Raw genomic sequence first — 21,304 nt, 5'->3', positions numbered from 1 at the left:
CCTTCTCTTTGGAATTGTCCTTTCTTTGGAGGTGGCAGTCAGCATGGGAAGTGCTGTGAGAAAACTGAACCAGTAAGTAAAACTCCTCCTGTATTTACCTCTGCTGTAAGACACACAGTTAATTAGAGATGGGGAGTTATCTCTGCTGCTTCTCTCATGATGAGGAATTCATTCATCTGCATCTCTTGGCTGTTTATCTATAATTCACTGTTCTATCAAGTGCTACATATTGTTGCACTGAAGATGCTTGTAATTAGTGAGGTTTTTAATCTGTCAGCTGTGACTACTCAAATGAGTTTTGTATATTGAAACTGCAATCAGATCACACTCTTAAGTCCCAAGGAAAAGCTGAATAGCAAAGTATTTTGGGTCCTTTTAAGTGCCATTCCCATGGTGATGGGTGTGGCATAATAACCTAGATTAGAGCTTAATAAAATGAATGAGTAATAAAATCTGTAATGAAGTGGGTATAGCATGAGCAGGCATCACTCAAATTTTCCCACAGATTCCTGTTGGCATAGTCCTCATGTTTATTTACAGCTCTTGGAACACCAAAAATGTTTTAAAATGCTCATGCATGTCTAAAAAAATCAAATCTCTGCAAAATATTCTGGGTATCAGTCAGGTGGGAAGTTATGTCTTAAAAAGATCCAAATTTCTGACTCGAAATTGTTATAACCCAATTCCCAGCGCTCAAAACGTCAAGAAAAGAGAAATAGCTGAGATTCTAGAAGATAACTGAAAGATGTGGTAGCTGCTAAAAATATTTCACTGCAAGCTCTGTGAGGCAGCATAGCTGGGAAAAAAAAAAAAAAAAAAAAGGCAAAATGAAGAGGAGGAGAAAGCTGCAATGTAATTCCAGTGTTGCAGTTGCCATGGAACCCCGTAGCACCTTCAGTGTGTGCCAGGGCTGTGCTGCCCCTGGGAGGGGAATTGCCTCTGAAGATTGATGCTGTTCCTGAGAATTCAGTGCAGAGTCATTGCTACATTTTGGGGGGTGGCAGGGGATGAATCAGAGGGAGGAATTGGTCGTGATTCCTGGAGTAGCTTGAAAACAGGATGGGTTTAATAGAGTGGTAATGACTGGGTGACAATTGGACACTTCCTAGACTTCAGACAACTACAGCAGCAGGGATGTTACATAAGATTTTTTGCAACATGAGTTTAGTGGTCACCCATGACTGAATGAATATTTCTTTAGCCTTTCTTTAGAAATTAGCACTCGATAGGAACAAAATCCTTCTGCTTGGCTTCGCTGTAGGTGAGAATTCAGCTTTTATTGGTATTTACATAAGTGCTAGAATGATTTGCATCTTTATTTATAGACTGGTTTCTCAGTTATCAGGGAAATGAAACACTCATCAAGAGGAACATTACTGCTAATTTAAGTATCTTGTTTAAACCAGGATGCAGAAAGGATTCTTTTTTAATTTGTTCAAATACTGTTCTCTGTTGTTTTACCCATGTTAGGTAGAAAAATAATGTAAAATTGGATGAAAGCTTGTCTTGAGTAACTCACCAAAGAACAGGGGTTTGGAGAGCTTTTATTGCTGCTGGGTAGTCTGGCTGACCTGGGGAAGGGAACCAGTAAGTACATTAGCAGTGAAAAGACTTTTTGCAGCCTTTAGAGAAAAGAAACTACAGAAAATAGTCGTGCAAGTGCTGGGATTTTTGAAGCAGCACTTCAGAGATTTTTTTAAAAAGCAATTAGCTGCCTTTTCCGTAGCAGATGTGACCATCAGTTCTGTATAGGAATTGCCAGATGTTCATACTGAAGAGATCATTCAGATGGAAAAAAATCTTTATTCAAAATTCTCATACTTGGGTGAATACATCCCATTGAGTAGAAAAATGGATTTTTTCAGTCAGGAGATCCTTACATTCAGTTCTTAAAGGACAACATTTCAGATCTCTAGAAAGCTTCAACAACCTTGTAGCCATTACAAATCTGAAAAATGGCAGAAACAATTGCAACTGGTGTTCCCACATTATTGAGAACAATTTTCAAGTGAGCCTTGTACTTGTGGCCAGGATGCCAGTAGTTATGTTGAATTTCCCTGGAGCACCCAGCAATTCCTGTTCTCATGGAGTTATGAGAATGCCTGATTATTATTTGTTGACTGATCTGATCATGCAGATCAGAAAAGAGCCACCAGGACTGGACTCAAAGGTGTTCTGCCTTTCAATCATACCTAATCCTGTATAGGAATGTGGTTTATAGCACCAGGATCTTTGATTATAATGATTCCTACAAATTGGCTGTGCCCTACTGGTGCAGACTGGTAGACACAGGCTGTCAGGCATTTCCAGCTGGGATGAATTGAAGTTACAGTTGCTCCAAAGCTACATTTTCATAGTATGAAGTTGATTTTGGTCAAAGGATAGATAACAAACTCTCTTTTTTTTTTCCTACAGGTCTACAGGATCTTGAAGCTGAGTCTGTTCAGTAGGAAATTACTGGCACATTCCCTTGGTCTGTGTGACATTCTCAATTCTTGCCTTAGTCCAGGACATTTTTACTGTAGCCTTGCAAGGGAGTGAAGCAAAGTATTTACACATTTAAACCATATTTTATCCATTTATTTCCCCACTGAAACTGCTTCCACATGATGACAAGTTCTACAATAACAGCCCAAAGTTGCAACTTCTAGTTTTCATCTTTAAGCTGTCTTGTAGTTGCTGCACTCTGTCCTAGATGCATCAGTCTGATACTGCTTATACAATTTTAATGCTGTGCACTGAACTGCAAGCATTTGAGATGGACTTACATGGTGGCAAATTAACTGAGAGACAAAACATCATATTAATGATGGAGAATGATAGATACACTTAGAGAAAAACCCATTCTGTGTTAGTATCAGATCAATACAGAAAGCTCAAATCTCCACCAGCAGAAAGAAACACAGGTTCACCACTGCAGCTCTCAAGCCAGCAGATATTTTAGGCAAGTGTTCTGTAAAGTTAGTACAGCTCTCCAGTTTCTACCCTTATTGCAATTTTTGTGTTAGGGATTATTTCCATAGCTAGGAGCTGCAGAATTTTTTTTTTTTTTTTAATTAAGTGATCTTTTGCTGGTTCTGCACTTCTAAATACAACCCAATGTTTAAATCCTGAAGTCCTTGTTCAGCAAAACTTTTATCAAATTTTGCAGGGAGAAAGAGGAGTGGCTGTACATGGATTCAAATATGTGTTTCACCATATAATGGCCATGCCAAGAGATTCTGTTTAAACGTTTAGGATATGAAATTCCAACAAACATTGCTGAATGCTGATGTAGTTGAACCCTATTCTGTGGGGAGTGCATCACACCATTTTGTGCTTTACCGTGCTGGATTCATGCCAAAGAACGAAGCCAAAATGAAACACAAATTGCAATCAGTCCCCAGCAATGGAACTGCTTTCTCATCACCCTTTTGTTCAAATGGCATCATGCAGAAAGCAAACAAGCTATGAGACTGCAAACTGAGGTTTGCTTTGTGAGGAATTCAGCGCTGATGGGCCAGCTCTGCCTGTTTATAGGAGGGGAAGAAGTGGAGCAGAGCTGTTTGATTCAGCCTTGAAAATCGGTATTAAATTGCTGATGATGGCGTTGGAGCTGCTGCTCCAGCTGTTTAAACTTTAGCAGTGGGATAACGCCAGCTTCCAATTTGTTGCTTCACAAACACAATGAAAATAAAAATATTCAGTACTTGGAGATGATAAATTTCTGCATGATAAATTTCCGGGCATCAGGACAAAAGGAAAATGGAGCGAAGCAGCAGACAGTGAAGTTATTCACCCACTAGAGCGATGTGCTTCACACCTCCCCGTCTGTGCCCACCCTCTCCCCCTCCCACCCAGCCGGGCCGTGCCGCAGCGGCGGCTCCGGGACCACCGGGCTCAGCCCGGGCCGGGGGCTGCGGAACAAAGCGGGGGGCGGACAAAGAGAGGGGAGGGGGCGCGGGGAGCTCGGGGGCACCGCCGGTACCGCTGGTGCTGGTGCAGTCCCCGCCCCGGCGGGCGCAGACGTTGTGCCCGCCCCGCTCCGCCTCCTGCGAGCCGGGGCGGCGCCGCTGCAGAGGGGGAGCGGGAGCAGGAACGGGAGCGGGAGCAGCAGCCGGAGGAGGAGGAGGCGGCGGGAGCTGCGCTGGCGGCGGGGCCGGTGAGGCGGCGGAACCGGGGGGGGTGGGAACCGCCCTGGGGAGCGCACGGGGCCGCGACAGCGCCTGAGGGCGGGGGGAACCGCGGCCGCCGCCTCCCGCCTCGGGGCCTCCGCGCTTCCCGTCCGGGCGCCGCGCTGGGCGGGTCTGAGGGCGCGGGGGTCGGCGCCGAGGAGCCGTGAGGGGAGCGGCGGGGCCGGGAGGGACGGCGGCGGGGCCGGGCCCCGGCGCTCAGGGCTGTTAGCGGCCGCCACACGTGCTGGGCTCCGGCGGGGGCCCGGCCGAGCCCCGGCGGGACGGGGCGCTGAGGAAGCGGAGCAGCAGCAGCAGCAGCGGGGCGGCCTCGCCTCCCTCAGCCCGCCGGGTGCTTGTCCGGAGCGGGGACTCGAAGGTTGAAGGTTGGATCGCAGCCTCTGCTCCAGTCTCGCCCCGGGAAGCTGCGGCGCTGTGCTGGGTTAGTGGTGGCTTGAGCGGTTGATTCTGAGGGAAGAGGTCTGGCTGTTCCTTGTATTCCTTGATAAGTGCTGCAGTTCCCAGCATCCTGCATTTACGTAAGGATATTTTACTAATAATCTACCTTGGCGTTTTTGGATTTTTTGTTTTCTTTTTTTATGGGCGCTCCCCATCCTCGCGTTGTTATAAAAGCTGCTGGTTTCCAGGTGAGCTGCTCTGGCATCCCCTCAGGTGCCTCAGGAGAGTTTGCTGCCATGTTCTAGGCAGGGTCAGAGCTGCGGGATTCCCAGGCACAGGCGCTGCTCCAGGCCCCTCCTGTTCCCGCTATGGAGCTGAACCTCAGGCGATGCAGTGCTCCCTTTTCTGTGCCATAGCTGTCATGGGGCACAAGGTAATTGCTGCTGTTACTCACAGGGTAATGTGGCTCCTGCTGCATTAAAAAAAAAACAGGAGTTACTTTTCCCTTTCATCTTGGTTCTGATTCCGTGCTTTAAATAATTTTTCAAAATATAAACAAACAAAAGCCGACACCAAAGAAATTTTCCGAAATAGAGCATGTAAGTAGAGAAAATTTACTCTGTGATGGTAAATGTTGATGATTAAAAATATGACTGTGAAATGAAGACTTGTTCCTCCCCACCCCTTCACTTGCCCACTGTGCTGAATGGGCAGGGTTTTATAGAAGTTCACAGGTTGCTTTGAGGTCTTTGAGCAGAAGGATTTTAAAGCATGTGATACTTGTGTTGACACGTAGGAAGAAGAGGTACAAAAGAGGAAATGCCTTGATGCCGACTGCTTTGCAAAGTATTTTATTGAAAGGACAGAAATATGCATTCTGAATGCAATGTAAATTTGAAACTAGCAACGGCAGAGAGTGGTTTTCCTGAAGTGTGTCCGTGTGCACCTGCTGCAAGAGTAGGAAGATTGCAAAGTAGATACTGTGAAGGAAAAGTAAACACCTCCCCTCCGCCCACAGCAGCATTTCTTATTCTAAGGAAAGTTGAACTGTTCATCTTTTACATGCTGAGGATTGTTACTTCTTGCTGTAAAATGACAAGATTTCAGGGTTCTTTTCCTGCCCAGTGCTTGTCTATGTGCTGGGAGGATTTCTGTCTGTGCTACAGTGCTCTAAAGCTTTCTGTGTACTGGAGGGAGAGGGATGAGTTGTCTGAAGCAGAAAAGCTCGGAAATGTCACCTTAAATGTCCGTATCTTTATGGATCAAGAATCTTTATGGATTTTATTTGGCAAAAAAAGAGTTTTATATAATTTGTATGGTTTCCCTTAAAGAGAAGATCTCAGCTTTCTAGGGAGGGCAGAACACCAGCTGTCTATGCTCATTCCAGATGTATTCTGTAGGGAATAGCAGCCTCTTTCCTCGTGTGCTTACACTGTAGGAAGGAGCAGTGCTCTCTCTGCTGATTGCTACAACTTCCTAGAGCTCCTGAAGATTTCCTGTCTGACTTTCAGGTTGTATCTGTTTGCCATCTTCTGTCTGAGGATACCCAAGACAGCCTCTATTTGCTCAGCTTGGGCAGATTGCATAATTCCTTTAGTGTTCCTCCCTTTATCCTTTTAGCCCCGTTAAAGTTTTTCTTGGGAGGGACTGAGAATATATCAAAATAGAGCCTCCTTAAAAAGAAATAGAGAGCTCTGCCTTGCCAATATGATTTTTCAGAGCTGCTTTTCTTTCTCTTTCTAAAACACTGGGGTCAAATGTTAACTCCGTATGTTGAATGCAAGTTTTCTAATGTTTGAACATGACAGCCATGAATGAATGCAGCTCTTGTTTAATCCTTTGGCATTCCTTAGGGACTACTGGCTCTGCTGGCACGTATAAAGAGTAACTCACTGGAATCCTTATTGGAGCAGCATGTTTGGAAATGCCTCAGATGGATGGTGTTTTGTTATTTCATGAAAGGCAATTATATACTGCATTAGCTGTAATCTCAGCTGCCCTCAGCCCCATGCCAGTTTCTGCTGGAGCAACCATTTAGTTGGTGTTGACCAGCAGAACTCTGTCAGCAGCTCCCTGATGATTTAAACACCTCCTGCTTGTTCTCCACATCCATTTGTTTGTGCAGAGTGAAGGTGCACTCTGTGACTGACCCTTAGAAATACCCACAAATCTGGTACTGGCTCCTGGCCCCCAAAAGGCTGTGAAGGATTCAGGAGATGTATCTAAGTGCAAGTTTGTTCTTTAACACCCACCCAAGTTTTTCTACTTGAAACATCTCATTAATTATTTGTAAAAATTAATTAGAATAGTGTCATACATTATTTTAATTTATAAGACACGTCTTCACTGTTTCCAGAAGAACCACCATTAAAAGCTGTTCATTTCCCCTGATCTTTATAATCTTACTGTCTGTATTTTTAGCTTACTATGAGGGGAAATTGCAAGGCAGAGAGAGAAGCTCAGTATTGTATAGAATCAGCTTATTTGACACTCTCATTCTGCTGCTCTGCTTGGCAGCAGCATCCACTCAATCACACAATATTTATCTAAGTTCTGAATTTGTACTTGTCCTGAGCTCTCTGCCAGCCCTGCAGCACTCATGGTGCTAATTTCAAAAGCTAAGAACAGGGAGAGCTAAAAAGAGACAGCTGACTTGATATTTTCACCCGGTGTGAAACAGTTACAGTTTCACCCAAGTCTATCAAAATTAAATCCTTACTATAAAAAGCAGCATCTTTGTTTCAGCTGCTTTGGTTGTAATTGTATTAGGAAGAAGTCTTTGTGCCTGTTAATGCTTTGGGGTTTGAGGCTGACAGGAGATGATATTTTCTTTCTCAAAATTTGAATTGTAGGTCCCAAATAACTCGAGACCCTGCTATTCCAAAGTCATAATTTTATCCTGACTGATTGCACTTACTGGGATGGCTGAAGGGCATTATCATCAACAGCAGTCAGTGTGGATAGTGAAACAAATTGTTCTTTTTCTTGTTGAAATGGAGATCTTTGAGGAAAGACAAGAATTTCCTGGGAAAAATGTAGGAAAATTAGTAAGTGATGATAATGGGCTTACCAGAAGAGGTGGCAGTTATTTACTTAGTTGGAAACTTTCTCTACTCCTCAATCCTTGACTCCTTCTGTAGGGAATGATGTGCTGAGGAGGGAGGATCATGTGCTTTCTGATCTTTTAATAGACCAGAGCAGCAGTGTTTCTATAATCTGTATGCACAGTGGCAACTTGAAGTGTTAGTTTGCATCATATTAACAATTATCAGCTCTTCCTGATTAATTAAAGATAGGCAGAATCTTTTAAAAAGATTGATCAGGCTCTGTTTGAAATAGCAGTAGATTGAGAAAAAAATTACTCACAAATTGCTGGCCCAAAATAGTTTCTTAGACATCCTCTCATTTGTGCTTCATATCCAGTCTCTGTTTCAGTGTTTCTTTACTGAGGATCCTGAGGCATTTAGGAATCTGAATGAACATAGCAAGTTCTAGAATGATAAAATGGAGTGACTTAAAATGTCCTTGATGCAGAATTAAAATCCATAAGCAGAGCTGAAGCTTTGATGAATTACCTTCCTCATAGCAGTGCTGTAATATCTGACTGATGGTTTCAGGTCCTAAGCCTCTTACTATCTTTGATCTGATTCATCTTCTTCTTAGCACAGTTTCTGACTTATAGGAATTCACCCCACCTTTTCCCTTTGCCTGGTGTGTGCTGGGAGGATTCTCTTTATACAATTTGCAGCAAATACCCTGCACTTCCCAAGGCAGAAAAACATCCTTGTATCATATTTAGCAGCTTAGCAATTTGCTAATATCAATTTTCAGTGGATTTGGGTCTCGTAATGGTTTCCTTCCTAACTATATTAAGTTCAAATTTTATATTATCTCCAAACAAACTGATAACCTGATGCTCTCAAATGTATTGTATTGTAAATGTATTGCTTCAGAAGTTAGATGTTCTGAAGATACCGGGAGAAACTCAAAACTTTAAGCACAAATCTCCCTCCTCCTTGCTCACCTGCTTCTGTGAAACTTGTAGGAAATAAGATTTATTTTTATTAGAGATCTCCTGCCTTTTATTTAGTTGAAATTACCCAGCAGGTCAAAATCAAAAGAGAAATAGATTTGTTTGCAGGCCTGGCTGATGTTGAAAGATGATCTAAAAGTCTGGTTCTGAATACCCCGGGATCTGTGAACTCGTGTGGAGAACAGTTCCAGTCATCTCTGTGGTACAGAAATGCAACTCCTGCTATTGATTTCAGTTAGGAAATAAATCTGAAGCTGCTGGTTGAGCTGTAGCTTCCCATGTCCTTAACAAGGGACAGCGTTGTGGGGCTTTGGGATTCCCAAATTTTCTTCCTCAGCCTCTCTGAGTGTACAAGACAGAGGGAGCATCTTTGGCATCTCAAGGAAAGAGGGATTTGCTCTTTGGAGTGAAAACCCCAGGAGCTATTTCTGGGGATGTCCTTAGCCCGGGTGCTGTGGTTCCATGGTGGGATGAGTGATGACAAGACAGAGTGTTTGTGTTACAGCCCTGGGACTGCTCCAGACATCCCTGCTGCTCCTGTCTCCCCAAACACACTCTGCCTGCCTCACACTAAGGAATGGCTTTCTAAACCAGTGCCCTGGAAAACAGAGCTGGAAGGTTTTTCAGGCCCTCTGCCACTGATAGCATAGCTCTGTTTCAGTTTCTGTTGGTTTTTGTCACTCTTCTTTTCAGGTTGAGTTCATCACATCAGGGCCACTGTCAGAGGAGCTGTGTCATCCCAGTGGGCAAACTTCCCAAATTCCTGCAGGCTTTGGGCTCGTGTTATTATGGCAGCAAAAGCAAACTGTGTTTGGGTTAGACTAAAGCCCTACTAAAACTTGCAGCAGTAATTTCCTGGAGTTACCCTGGTGGCTGCTGTGAAGGCACTTCAGAAGAGCAAGAATTGCTTTTGTTCTGTTCATTTAATAGTTATGCCTGGTTGAGATGCACTTCTTCAAGAGTCTATCCCTAGTAAAATTCATATTTATGTTAAAAAGCAGAATATAAGAAACTGTGGCTTTGAGGTTCCTCTAGGATAAGTGTTTGCCTTTGTGAAGGGTTTACCTCTGGAATTCCTATGATGATTACATTGACTTGGGCTGGAAAACAGAATGTCATAAGGATCCTGTGTAAGTTATGAGACCTTCTTGTTTATTTTCTTACAAAATGTTTATTTCCTGCTCCAGTACCTGCAAACGACAGATCTGAAAGATCTGGATTTCTTTTGTTATTTTCTACCTGATCAGCTGAGTTATAAATATAATTTTTCTTTTTACCTTTAAAGGTGAGGTACAGAACATTGGTTTGATGGGCAGATGCCAGCCCTCATGTTCTGATTTTGGCACTAAGCAGAGCATAGTAACCCAAATATGTCTCCATGGCACTTGGCATAACAAACATTGAATTAAATGATGTATTTTCCTCTAGTAGTGATGTATCTGAAGGCTATCTATATTCAGATCATAACATTACTTGACTAATTGACATAAAAATCAATGGTTTCTGGAAGACAAAATGAAACTGAAGCTGTGTTTTTAAATGCTCCCTTTCTCTAATTGCTGTGTGTTGAATGAGTAATCCAATATTGACTTCCAAATGCCAACTCTTCTTGTGTTGAAATCTTAAATTCTTAATTCTGTTTGTTTTCTGTTTTATATATCAATTCTTTCTTAAATTACATTAGTTTCAATGTGACTGGTACCTGAAGATGCCTCTAATTGCACAGTGTAATCCCTGAGCAGTGCAGTTAAATCCTTGAGCAATGCTCAAATGTTGAGTTTGGTTTAACAGTGGCCTCTGCAGAGGATCTTCCCTCACCATAATTTGCTGTTTGTGCCTCTCTTTGTTAACAAATGCCTACGGTGCTTTCTGGTGTGTTTCAGTGTGAACTTGCTGCCCATTCAATAAATGCATCAGAGCTGACAAAACACACGGAATTTGCAGTAAGTGGGGAGCGTGAGGGTCAGGGAGGAGTTCATTTGCCTTTTCACTGTCTGGCTTCAGTGGATCAATGCAGAGAGACCTGGATGTGAGTTCATTGCTCAAAAATTGTTGTATTTCAGTAGAGAGTGGCCAGGAAGACCAAGAGTGCTGCATCACTCCAGAGAAGCTCTGTAAAGTGAGTGCATGAGGGCTTCCAAATCCATCCTTCTGGTTTAGCAACTTGTCATTGGCTTTGAAGCTGAGTGAGACATTTACAATGGATATTGTGTGCTTTGAAATATTTCATTGTAAATGTAATCCATTGCTTGCACTGTGGTTATTCAGATTTTTTGGGTGCCCAGTGAGAAATTTTTCCAATAGACTCAGAATGCAGCAGAGGAGGAGTCAGGATTAGGAAGATTTTTGTTCCAGGATTCTTCTCTTGTGCCCCCTTGATCCAGAATTGCTCCTGTAAGGATTCTGGTGGGCATGTCCCAGTCTGGTGAGTTTGTGCACCTGCTGTGCATGAATTACTCCCCTCAGAATCTTCCAGAGGTTTGGCTCTGATGTGGCTCATTCTTGCACACAAATATTCTTCAAGAGGTAGCAAGCAGCCAAGAGCAGTGCAAGGAGGAGGCATTGATTTTGTTCAAAGCCCAAATGGAGTTGTATTTTTAAATCAGGTATGAATTTCAAAAGCTTATAAATTCAAGTAAAACATTAAGTGCTACTGTAAATATATATACTCACTTTTCACAGGAGTGTAATAACAGCCCAGGAGACTGCAAATACAACTTTTGGAGCTGTAGGAATTAGATGTGAATCATAGAGAACATGTTTATGTGCTTTAGTTTTAAGACTGCAATAATTTTAGGAGTTGTGTTCATAACTGTGTAGGATCAGAACTCTTGGAATAACTCATGGACTGGAGGGGAAATCTTTCCAGGTTCAAAATTCCAAGTTACTTTCTCTAAACTCCAGATATTTGAGGAATGATTCATTGGCTCCCTCAAGCTTGGCAGCAGCAGTTGGACAACAAGTGTGAAACAGGTATTTAAGAAATGCTGTTCAGGCAGAGAGTTCAAACAGTGCTTCTTGTGCTGAGTTTGTTTTTCTCTCAGGAACGTGAAGGTACTGCATGATGGTGGCCTTTGGAATATATTTTCTATTTAGCTTTTCTACAGAAGGATTTTCTGATTTATTTTGATCATTTTACCTTTTCTTCACGGTACAGGAATTTGTTTTCTGGGTTTTTATTAGTGACTGTCACAGGGGTTCATGTGATGGTCCCTGTGAGGTTTTTCAGCAGTTACCTGTTCTACAAACCCCTTTTAGAATATTTACTCTTTAACTTTCAGTCTGACTGTTTATGTGTGTTTTGCAAAGCATCTCTGTGCTCAGCACAATTAACAAATTAAGTGATCTCTTTTTGAGCTTGGAAATGCGTTGGCATTGCAAGGCATTTTCCAGCAGTATTCAGTCTCTTAATGGTGTTAACGAAGTTAAATACTAATCTTTGTAATTTGAAGTGTTTTGAAGAACTAGGAAAAGCTGGACTCAATTATTTTAGAGGTCTTTTCCAACCTAAACTATGCTGTGGTTCCACTGGTACTCCTAAATTCTTGTTGTGACTACAGGGTTAAGTAGAGTGAGCTGAGGCTTTTTTTCCTGTGTTCTTATTTAATTTAGTTCTTTTTGGAATACTATTTGTTGAAAGTAGTCTTGAAAGGAATGTTAGACAGCTGCTTTCTTTTTATTATAGGAATTCCTTTTTTGACGGTTGGAAAATATTCTGCTTTTGTAATTTTGTAATTATGTGGCTACATTTTATTTATTTTTAATATCAGCCTGCCAATTCGTATCTATTATCACATAGCACATTAGTAGGATTTATTTACTCAAAACAGTGGTTCCCAACTTGTTGCTTGATCCATGCAATACTTAGAGGTCTTTAAAAGCTAAATAAGAATAAGGATATCATTAATCAGTTAAAATTCATATTGTGTGTAGTCATATATTTCCAATAATGGCACAAGTGCAAAGCCTGTGCTTAAAATCTCTTCTTCTGCTCAGTTCTGTTATTGGTAGAATGCCTCAGTGGAATATATTATCAGAGCCTTTCTGGACCTTTCCTTAGGTTCCTGACAGGATATTTTGGGACACAGTAATATTTTTGCCTATTGCTTATAAGGATCCTTTCTCAGGAGAGCTGAGACAAATTCAAGGGAGGAGAGAACAAATTGAGACAGGCAGTGAGCTGCTGTCTTTTATGAGAACTGAAATGAGATCATTGACATCTGGAGCCTGTTAGGATATGTTGGAGTGTGTAATGCTTGAAATCACTTGATGCAAATTTATGTGTTTAATGAGCTCCATGAGGCAATGCTGCTCCAAAGGCCCTGTCCCTAAGACCAAAAGTTGCATTTTAACTCTTTCAGTGAGGCAGTCATTTATCAAAAAGTGTTGCCTCTGATCTTAGCTTTTATTTTGTGTGAATTAAGCTGCAATTTCAGTAACTCTGAAACCAGGACAGGAGGGATTGTGTTACTTCTGGCCTAGGTGAAGGCCTGTGTGTTGAGAAAAGCAAATGACACAGCAAATACATAACCCATGACTGTGGAGAGCAAGATTAAACTATGAATGAGTACCCTGAGCCAAGAAATTCAGTGGTAGAACATTCTAACTTTGTGTTGAGAGAGGCTTGTTAACCGTCTATTAATAAATAATTAACTGAAGCTGGCAAAGTCTAATTTGGGTGGTAATGTGTTGTGTGCTTTCTCTTGCTATCTGTACCTGTCCTTGCACAGTGCAGTTGTGGTGGTGCTGGAATGATCTTTGAGGGCCCAAAAAAAAGGTGATGTATGGAAAAGAATGGCAGAGTGCTGGGGAGCAGTTCCAGCTAACAGGCTTCAGGAGAAATCTTCCTTAAGGAAAACTCCCCTTGGCCCAAATTTCCATCACTTTGGTCTTTGGCACTGACTGTGAACTAAAAAGGACTGGCCACGATGCTTCTCCTGTGTCTGTATTTGTACCAAACCCTTCTTTATCTTGAACTTGGATAAAGAAACCCTTCTTTATCTTGTTTTTCTGTTTGATGGGTTGAGGAAAGTAAGGAAGGCGAGTATGGAGATTGTGAAATTGAAGAAGAGGGAATAGGGGCCTGCAGCTTGAGGAAGGGAGCACATTTGTAAGAGAGGAAAGAAGGTTTTTCAGGCCCTTGGTGTATAAGGTCAAAGTTCAGTTTTAGAAGATTTCTAAAGGGAAAATCTAAGGAAATATGATGCAGAGTCATAACTCTGCAGGCAGGTGGATGACAAACTTCTGGCAACACTAGAAAAACAAAAAGGTTCGGAAATCTTCCCAGCACTTCATAATTTTCATGGAGCAGAACTTAAATTGTGGGTGAACACAATTACAACCAAAGTAATAATCCATGCTTCTTAAATTATAACATTGTTGCAGACTTAGAAAATGCCTTGAATTTGGCATGGCAAGTCTTGAAGTAGAATAAGGAATATTTCACTTTGGTGTTTAGGTTCACAGAGCAAACTGAATTGGTTTTTAGGAACGCTGATTAATAATTCATAACACAGGAGGGATAAATCTTAGGCTGGTACACAAAGCCAGGATTGGTTTGTTCTCCTTGCTGCAGCAGAGCTGTCTCTGCTGGCAGGTTTGTTTTACCTTTAACTGGGTGCTGAGCTGCCCAGCTTTGTGTCCTGACAGGTACCAGAGTGCTGAGTAAAGGGCAGCACCCAGACGTGCTTTGTAGTTCTTGTTTGACGTGTTCTGAGCAAACACTTGAGCAAACTCGCTGCGTGCCCGTTTCCTTTTCCCCTTCAGCTTTTTGTTCAGGTGTGTGCTGCTGCTGCTGCTGCTGTTGAAGTGGTGTAGCTGTTCTGGCAATGCCTCGTGTAAAAGTCAGCACAAAGCCAAGCTGTGTTCACAGTTTATTCCTTTGAAGAGGGGGGAGAGCAGGCGCCTTGAAGTTCAGCTTTGAAATTCGCATTCGAGGTAAAAAAACGCAGATTTTTCATTAGAGATGAAAAAGCCTTTCTGAAGCTTTTGTAATCAGAAAGCAGATGCCTCCTGTGGCAGAACACAGTTCCCTGAAAATCTTGGAGCTGGCTTCCAAATTCTATCCTAGCAACGTTGGGAAGAGTCCCTGCTCTTAGCTGGGGCACTGGTGGGGACTGCGAGCCAGCGTATCTTGTGATCTGAGGTCACCCAGAGCTGAGGTGGCTCTTTGCTTTTCACTTGTCATCATGTAACTCGAAAACAATTCAAGCTTTTCAGTTCCAATCTCTTAGAAACTTTACTCCTTTTATCCTGAAATTCCTGGCTGTCTTGATTTCTCTTGCTCTTATTTCTCTAGTCTCAAATTGATTTTGCCTGGGTGTTGCAACACTGGAAAAATATGACTGAAAACAGTTGTGTGTGCACAGCAGTTAAATCTATGTGTAATGTTAGCTATGCTGTTAAGGGATTTGTTTTTCTTTCTTAAAATAGCCTTTTAGTTTAAATCTCAAGATAAATACAGCAGCATTCAGCAAAGTGAGTTCTTTTGATGATTTAGGTTTTAATAGGAAGTTCAAAAGATGAGGAGTTGGAAATGCTGCTGGTTGCTACTGGAAAGCACTTTTATAATGCATTTTGTACACAGATTGTGTAAATATAGAGATCCCTTCTGCAGGAGTTTACACTGATCTTTGCTCATGTCTGATCTTTTTAAATACAGGTTTATTCCAGAACTGCAAAAGCTTGAACAATATATTTTCTCCATGTTTGGAAAAAGATAGTTGCTACAGAGGAGGAGGATAACCACTGGTATTGCAAAAAGATGAGTATGTTAAAACCAAGTGGACTTAAGGCTCCTTCAAAGACCATCAAGCATGGGGGTTCATTGCTGAAAACACCTGCACCTGTTGCTGCTGGTAAGGAATAGTTAAATATCTTAATTATCCTCTTATTCATCTTCTGATACAAAAAGTACCTTGAATGCTGTAGTATACACTATTTTTACTCCTTCCACCAATGTATTTTTGCTTGTATTTCTTATTTTAAAAAATTACATGTAGAACTTACAAAACATCTAAAGATTACTAATAGGAGATCAACCAGTTTTCCTCAAAGAAACCTTGTCATGATAAAAACGCTTTGGGAGTTTTTGAAATCAGACTTGTGATTTTTACAAGGTTTTTACCAAAACCTTCATTAAATGCATTCAGCACCTCAGTCCTTAGATCTTGAAATTTTTTTTTCCAGAGATTACAGGAGTTGTAATCTCCTAATTAGGGACGTTACTACATTGAAACGAAGTAATGATGCTCTTTGGAATATTAGTATATTTGATTCCCATTGTTTCTCACCGTGCTCTGATTCCAGCTCCAGCAGAAAAAGCAGCTCCCAGTGAGAAGAGCTCAAGCACAGCCCCTGCGGATGCACACGAGGAGTTTGTGGATGATTTCAGAGTCGGGGAGCGCGTTTGGGTCAATGGAAACAAACCCGGCTTCATCCAGTTCCTGGGGGAAACGCAGTTTGCCCCGGGGCAGTGGGCAGGGATTGTCCTGGATGAGCCCATCGGGAAGAACGATGGCTCCGTGGCTGGAGTTCGATATTTCCAGTGTGAACCCCTGCGGGGAATATTCACAAGGCCATCCAAACTGACCAGGAAAGTGGTGACAGAGGACGAAGCCAACGGTACCCAGACAGCTCACGCTTCCAGAGCCACGTCCCCAACATCCACATCGGCTGCTAGTGTGGTGTCCTCCACTGCTGCACTCCCCCCTTCAGGAATTCCACAGAAATCCCCCCTTGCTGCTAAGGAACATGCAACTCCTTCTCAGATTAGCAATCTTTCCAAAACTGCCAGCGAATCTATATCAAACCTCTCAGAAGCTGGATCACTAAAGAAAGGAGAAAGGGAGCTCAAAATTGGAGATCGAGTGCTGGTAAGATTTCCCTTTCTGTTTTTGATTGATTAATTGAAACTTCTGCTAATATTTAAAACTCTTCTGCCATTTCCTTGCTCAAGATAATGTAAATCTATGCACTGGCTTTCTTTGTTTAGTGTTTTCTATAAACAAGCTCTTTGCATGCAGTGGGAATATCTTGGCAGTACCAAGATAAAATGGTTATTTTGGCAGGTTTTAATCTATTATGTTTTGCCACTGTTTAAAATACAACACTGTGTTTAACAACATATTTGTAGCTTATCTCTCTGTATCTTCAAGAGCTCCAGTCATGCTAAATAAAAACCCAAGCCTGTGAGATTTCCATGCAGGTCTTCTGCCCTGTCCTGGGCTGTGTCTTTAGTGAACAAATAGTTCAATAATTGATTGTTCCTGAGTGGTGATAGGCAGGGACAGAAGCAGTCACATAATGCCACTGATCAGGCAGGAATTACGTGTGCTCTTGGGGATGTGCCACATTACTCTGCTGCCCTTCCTAAACTCAGGCCTCTAAATGCTTCTGCCAGTGTATCATCTCACCTTTTTAAAAGGGTGTTGCTCTGTTAGTTTTAACATTAAAAAAATAATTATCACAAAACTGGTGGTAGGTTGTGTATGTTATATTCTTAATTTAAAGACTGTTTATGTGGCCTTCATATATAACTGGAATGATCCTTGTATGCCCAGCAGATCTGTGATCACTGTTAACAGAGATCTGATTTTAGGTTTGATTTACTCAAGTGGATCATTAAGCTGAAGATTTGTCTTGCTCTTATTTTCATACAATCTTTTCTTATTTATGATATAATTTTAGAATTTCCATTAGGCTGGCGTGAGTATTATGGTATAGAAACATTTCTGGGGTTACTGTAAGGACATATAGAAAAAAATCCCCTGGATTTTATGGTTTGTCCTGCATTGTCCCACCAGATAATAATTCTGCAGTGAAGGTGGGTTGATATTTTAATTAAGTTTATTGTATTTTTGAAGGAAGAATTTGCCTCCTCTCTCTGTTTAAGAGCTTAATACACAGGGCCAAGTTGAAGAAGGAAGCAAAGGTGAAGTGAGGGCAGGGGTTGGCTGACAGCTGGATTTGGGCTGAGATGTGTTTTCTTGGAGTGCCAATGGAAACAAAGATTTGTGGTTTATCCCTGGCTATTTCTGTCAGACACTGAGCCCTGTCCTCCAGACAACACCAGGGCTTTAACCACTTGTTTCCCTTTTCCTCAGGGACCTTTGTGAGCCCTTCTGGGATGTCCCTTTGGGGTGGGAGAATTCTCTGGTGCTGTGAAGGCACCAGAGTCTTGCTCTGCCTTCCTTGTGTCTAATTAGTGCAAATTGCAGGAGCAGCATATCCTAAGTGCCACAGTTTGATAATAAGGTCCCAAATTGTTAAGTAGGACAAGTTAAACTTAATATTTCATCCTTTCTACTACCTCTGTTTGCCTTAAGACTTCTTCATGAGTCATCAAATTGTAGTTTGAGGTTTTGGGGTAATTCCTAGCACAGTATGTTGGTGATGCATAACTATAATTTCTATACCAGTATAAGACAGGAATGTGAATGTTAAAGGGGCAGGATCCTTGTTTATTCTTTTTTAATCCTTTGGGATCCCATGCTAATTATTTGTAGTAAATCCCAGACTCTGTTGTCATGTCTAATAATAATTCAGATGTAAATATTCGAAGTGGCCAGGTTAGTTCAGATAATCTTAAACTTGGCTGAATAATTGGTTCATCTTTTAATATATTTTTCCCTGACACTGAACTGTAGAGTTGAGGTGCCACTGAATAATTCTGGGAACTGTCCTCAGAGCCTCCAGCCAACGCCAATTGTTGGGAAATTGTTGCCTGTCACTTGTGTCACTTGCTCAGCCATTCCTGCTCCATCAGAGGGACAAATCCACCTGGCCTGCTCCACTCTCTTGGGTTTTATTTATGCTCACAGCAGTCCCTTTTCAGTAATATGTTACACAAGAGGATGAAAGGCTGGGTGGAAGTTGCCAGTCCCACCTCAGCACAAAATTTCCCCTCTAAGTGACAATGTGGTGTCACAGCCACGTGATGTGTTCCAGTCTAACCACACCATTGCAGGGCTGGAGGGGCTCAGTGCTGCAACATCCATCAGTTCTTGCAGCTTGGACCAACTGCAGGGAGTATTTTGTGAAAGTTTTTTGGTAATTGTGGATATGTGGGGAAAACAACTGCTGGGAATTACAGAGTGAGAACAGGGAGCCTCCAGCAGCAAAGAACTGCAGTTCAAAACAATGAATTCTTGATAGACAAAAGCTCATTTGGGAATCCTATTAAAACAGCTCACTGGAAAATGATGTCCTGAAGGGCAGATTCATAGATGGGTAAGGCACAGCTCTCAGCCAAGGTTACATTCCAGAGTGGACATCAGATGGCTTCAACTTCATTGATCTAAGTGTGTGATCTCAGGGTGTGGAGTGTTACACTGAAGTATTTCAACCTGTTCATTTTTTTTCCCTCTAACTTGGATTCTAAAATGTCCTTCATGGGAGTTACCTTGAGTGGATCAGTTAAGTTACTTCAAGTTTCTCTTTATTGGTGGTAGCTGGCTGGTTTTGGATGATTTCAACAAAAAAAAAGGCAAAAATCTTAGAGCTCTTTTTGTCTGCCCAGTCTGGATTAGCAAGGAACAAGAGGCCATTCAGCCAGTGTTTACTAACTCACATCCCAACTTTCTGTGTTACACAGATGCAAATTGGGCACAAGTTTGAACCTGAAATGTTGGGTTCAATTTCAGGCTTTCCCAGCAGCTCAGCTCGGTTGGAACATTCTCCTGTTGCTGCAGAGATGTTCATTCTGCTCCTCTCAGGAAAAGCAGCTGTCACTCCTCATTTGTGTTTCTGCATTGTCCCAGCAAACTGTCCCAGTGGTGCTGGGGTGAGGTGGTTTGATTAAAGGCTGTTAGGAACAAAGGAGTCTTGAGGAGGTGATGAAAGCTCCAGTGAATGGCCTGTACTGTTTTGTGTGGAGAGAAAAGATGCCTTAGGCTTTTCTTCTCTTTCCTTTGATCTCTGGTGGTTTCACCAGCCTTGTGTACACTTAAAGTTAGAATTACCAAATTCTACACAGTCCCGTGCTAGAGTCCTCTCAGACTTCTACAGGAGAACTTATATCTTCAAAATACAGAGGGTTAGTAATAAAGGAAGCTTCCAGTGAATAGATCCCTGATTTATTTGATTATGATTATTATATGATCTTTCTTAATTCAAATAACATTAGGAAGAACAGTGGTTACATACAGTTATTCAGAGTTAAAGAAAAGAAATTCCAGAGAAGTAAAAGAAAGAAAATTTCCAGAGGGATAAAAAAAAAACCAAAACAGAGACAGGAAATGCCAGAGAAAATAAATTCCACTGCAAAAACCAAGCAGAGCTGTGAGGTGATCACCTGTGTATTCTCAAAACCAGTCTTGCTCAGAGCATCTCAGGGGAGGTTGTGCTGAACAGTGCTATAGATACAGAAATAAAAAGAGGCAAAACAAGCAGCCTTGCTTTTTCAGGGGGCAGAAAAACCTCTTTTCCCAAAAGACCTTGGATATTAAAAAGACACTGACATCAAAACAGACAGTGCTTCAAGGTATTGGAGATGTCAGCTGTGGGTGCCTGCAGAAAAATACTTACAACAATCAGCTCTAACCTTTCCTGGTTTTTCCCCTCAATTTGAAGAAGACATTTCCAGGCCATTAAATTGAGTTGTAAACATCAGAAAAATAACTCATGGTAGACATCAATGCCCTTAAGGGAAATATAATAATTGTGGGAAAATTCCCATTGTCCTGTTGTCTTAGAAGTTCTTTTTCTTGAGATTCCAGAGGAGTCAAAGCAAATCAAATACACAAGTATTCACTGAAGTATTACAGCCCTAAATGGATGTTCTAGTGGAAAAGGACCTTTAGATTTCTGTAGTTTACTCCTCAAAGATGATTAATTGAAACAGCACCCTGTGCTCTGCTGTCTTGGGAATTTCTGATGATAAATCTGTCTCAAATCCCAAATCTCAAATCCCAGTGTATCTGAGCCATATTCAGCAAGCTTGTGCTCAATTTTCCTTTTACTAACAAGAAACCAACAATACCTCATGACAGTATTTGGAAATGTTGAAAATATAGGTAGATAAGTCAGATATATCAAAGAATTGTGGTTTCTTAGGTGTAACTCACTATTCAGCTTTTCATTTGGTACACTGATGTGTCTTTTACTGAATAAAAACAGAGTTAAACCAAAGAAGAGTTATTAATGCAAAGAATAATTCAAGCAGCTCTGTATTAGGCGTAATTTCCATTCCTAACATGTGATGTATGTTCTGGAATCTGGATGTGATTTAAGAGTTAGAACATTAACTCTGGACAGCCTGATTTTGTATTTGGGGATTCTGTAACACAGGAAAATTCAAGTGGAAATCTGCACTTTCTCCACTGCCCTCATCCAGCCTTTCTGGGGTTAATGACACAGTGCCAGAGCTGCAGTTGATTTTTTCTGCTGAAAATCAAGCTCCAGCTTCAGCATTTGAACCTGCTCTGAATAGGAATTCCTGTGCAAGAAATGCCAGTGGAAGTGCCGTGCTCGGTGCTAAACCAGATGGGGAAAGAACAACAGAAAACCAATTCAGAAAACAAATTACTTTCAGGCTCAGCCAGTTTGGGTTTCCTGTTTGAGTTGTGGCCAGAAAACCTGTTTGCCCTGGTGCTGCACACTTAGGATTTCTTAAGAGCCCGATGCAAAGTTGATTTTAAAAACAAACAAACAAACCCTCTCTAAGCTGCCCTATCAAAACAAAGCCAAGTTGTTAATAAAAGAGAGGAATCTGCTTTATGTG

General features: G+C 41.7%; 1 protein-coding gene and 1 long non-coding RNA gene across 10 annotated transcripts in view; both read left to right on the top strand.

Moving 5' to 3' along the window:
• The first annotated feature begins 78 nt into the window (after window positions 1–78).
• On the top strand, window positions 79–3,703 carry LOC106852448 (uncharacterized). The gene is made up of 2 exons (XR_001403012.2): window positions 79–1,261; window positions 2,416–3,703. It is a non-coding gene; the product is annotated as an uncharacterized LOC106852448 (long non-coding RNA).
• Window positions 3,704–4,040: 337 nt separating this feature from the next.
• LOC106852385 (CAP-Gly domain-containing linker protein 1) overlaps window positions 4,041–21,304 on the top strand; it is a 61,067-nt gene continuing 43,803 nt past the window's right edge. For 8 of the 9 annotated variants that reach the window (XM_088175983.1, XM_088175979.1, XM_088175978.1 and 5 more), the window contains exons 1-3: window positions 4,041–4,141; window positions 15,245–15,440; window positions 15,892–16,457. In XM_088175983.1, coding sequence (XP_088032109.1) covers window positions 15,347–15,440; window positions 15,892–16,457 — 660 coding nt within the window. In that variant the 5' untranslated portion in view covers window positions 4,041–4,141; window positions 15,245–15,346. Of the gene's footprint in view, window positions 4,142–4,577; window positions 4,691–15,244; window positions 15,441–15,891; window positions 16,458–21,304 lie in introns of those variants that run through there. The other variant, XM_088175976.1, reaches the window with a different exon arrangement.

Source organism: Sturnus vulgaris, chromosome 19, assembly GCF_052056855.1.
Source record: "Sturnus vulgaris isolate bStuVul1 chromosome 19, bStuVul1.hap1, whole genome shotgun sequence".
NCBI lineage: Eukaryota > Metazoa > Chordata > Aves > Passeriformes > Sturnidae > Sturnus > Sturnus vulgaris.
This window is presented reverse-complemented; position numbering and strand designations above follow the sequence as displayed.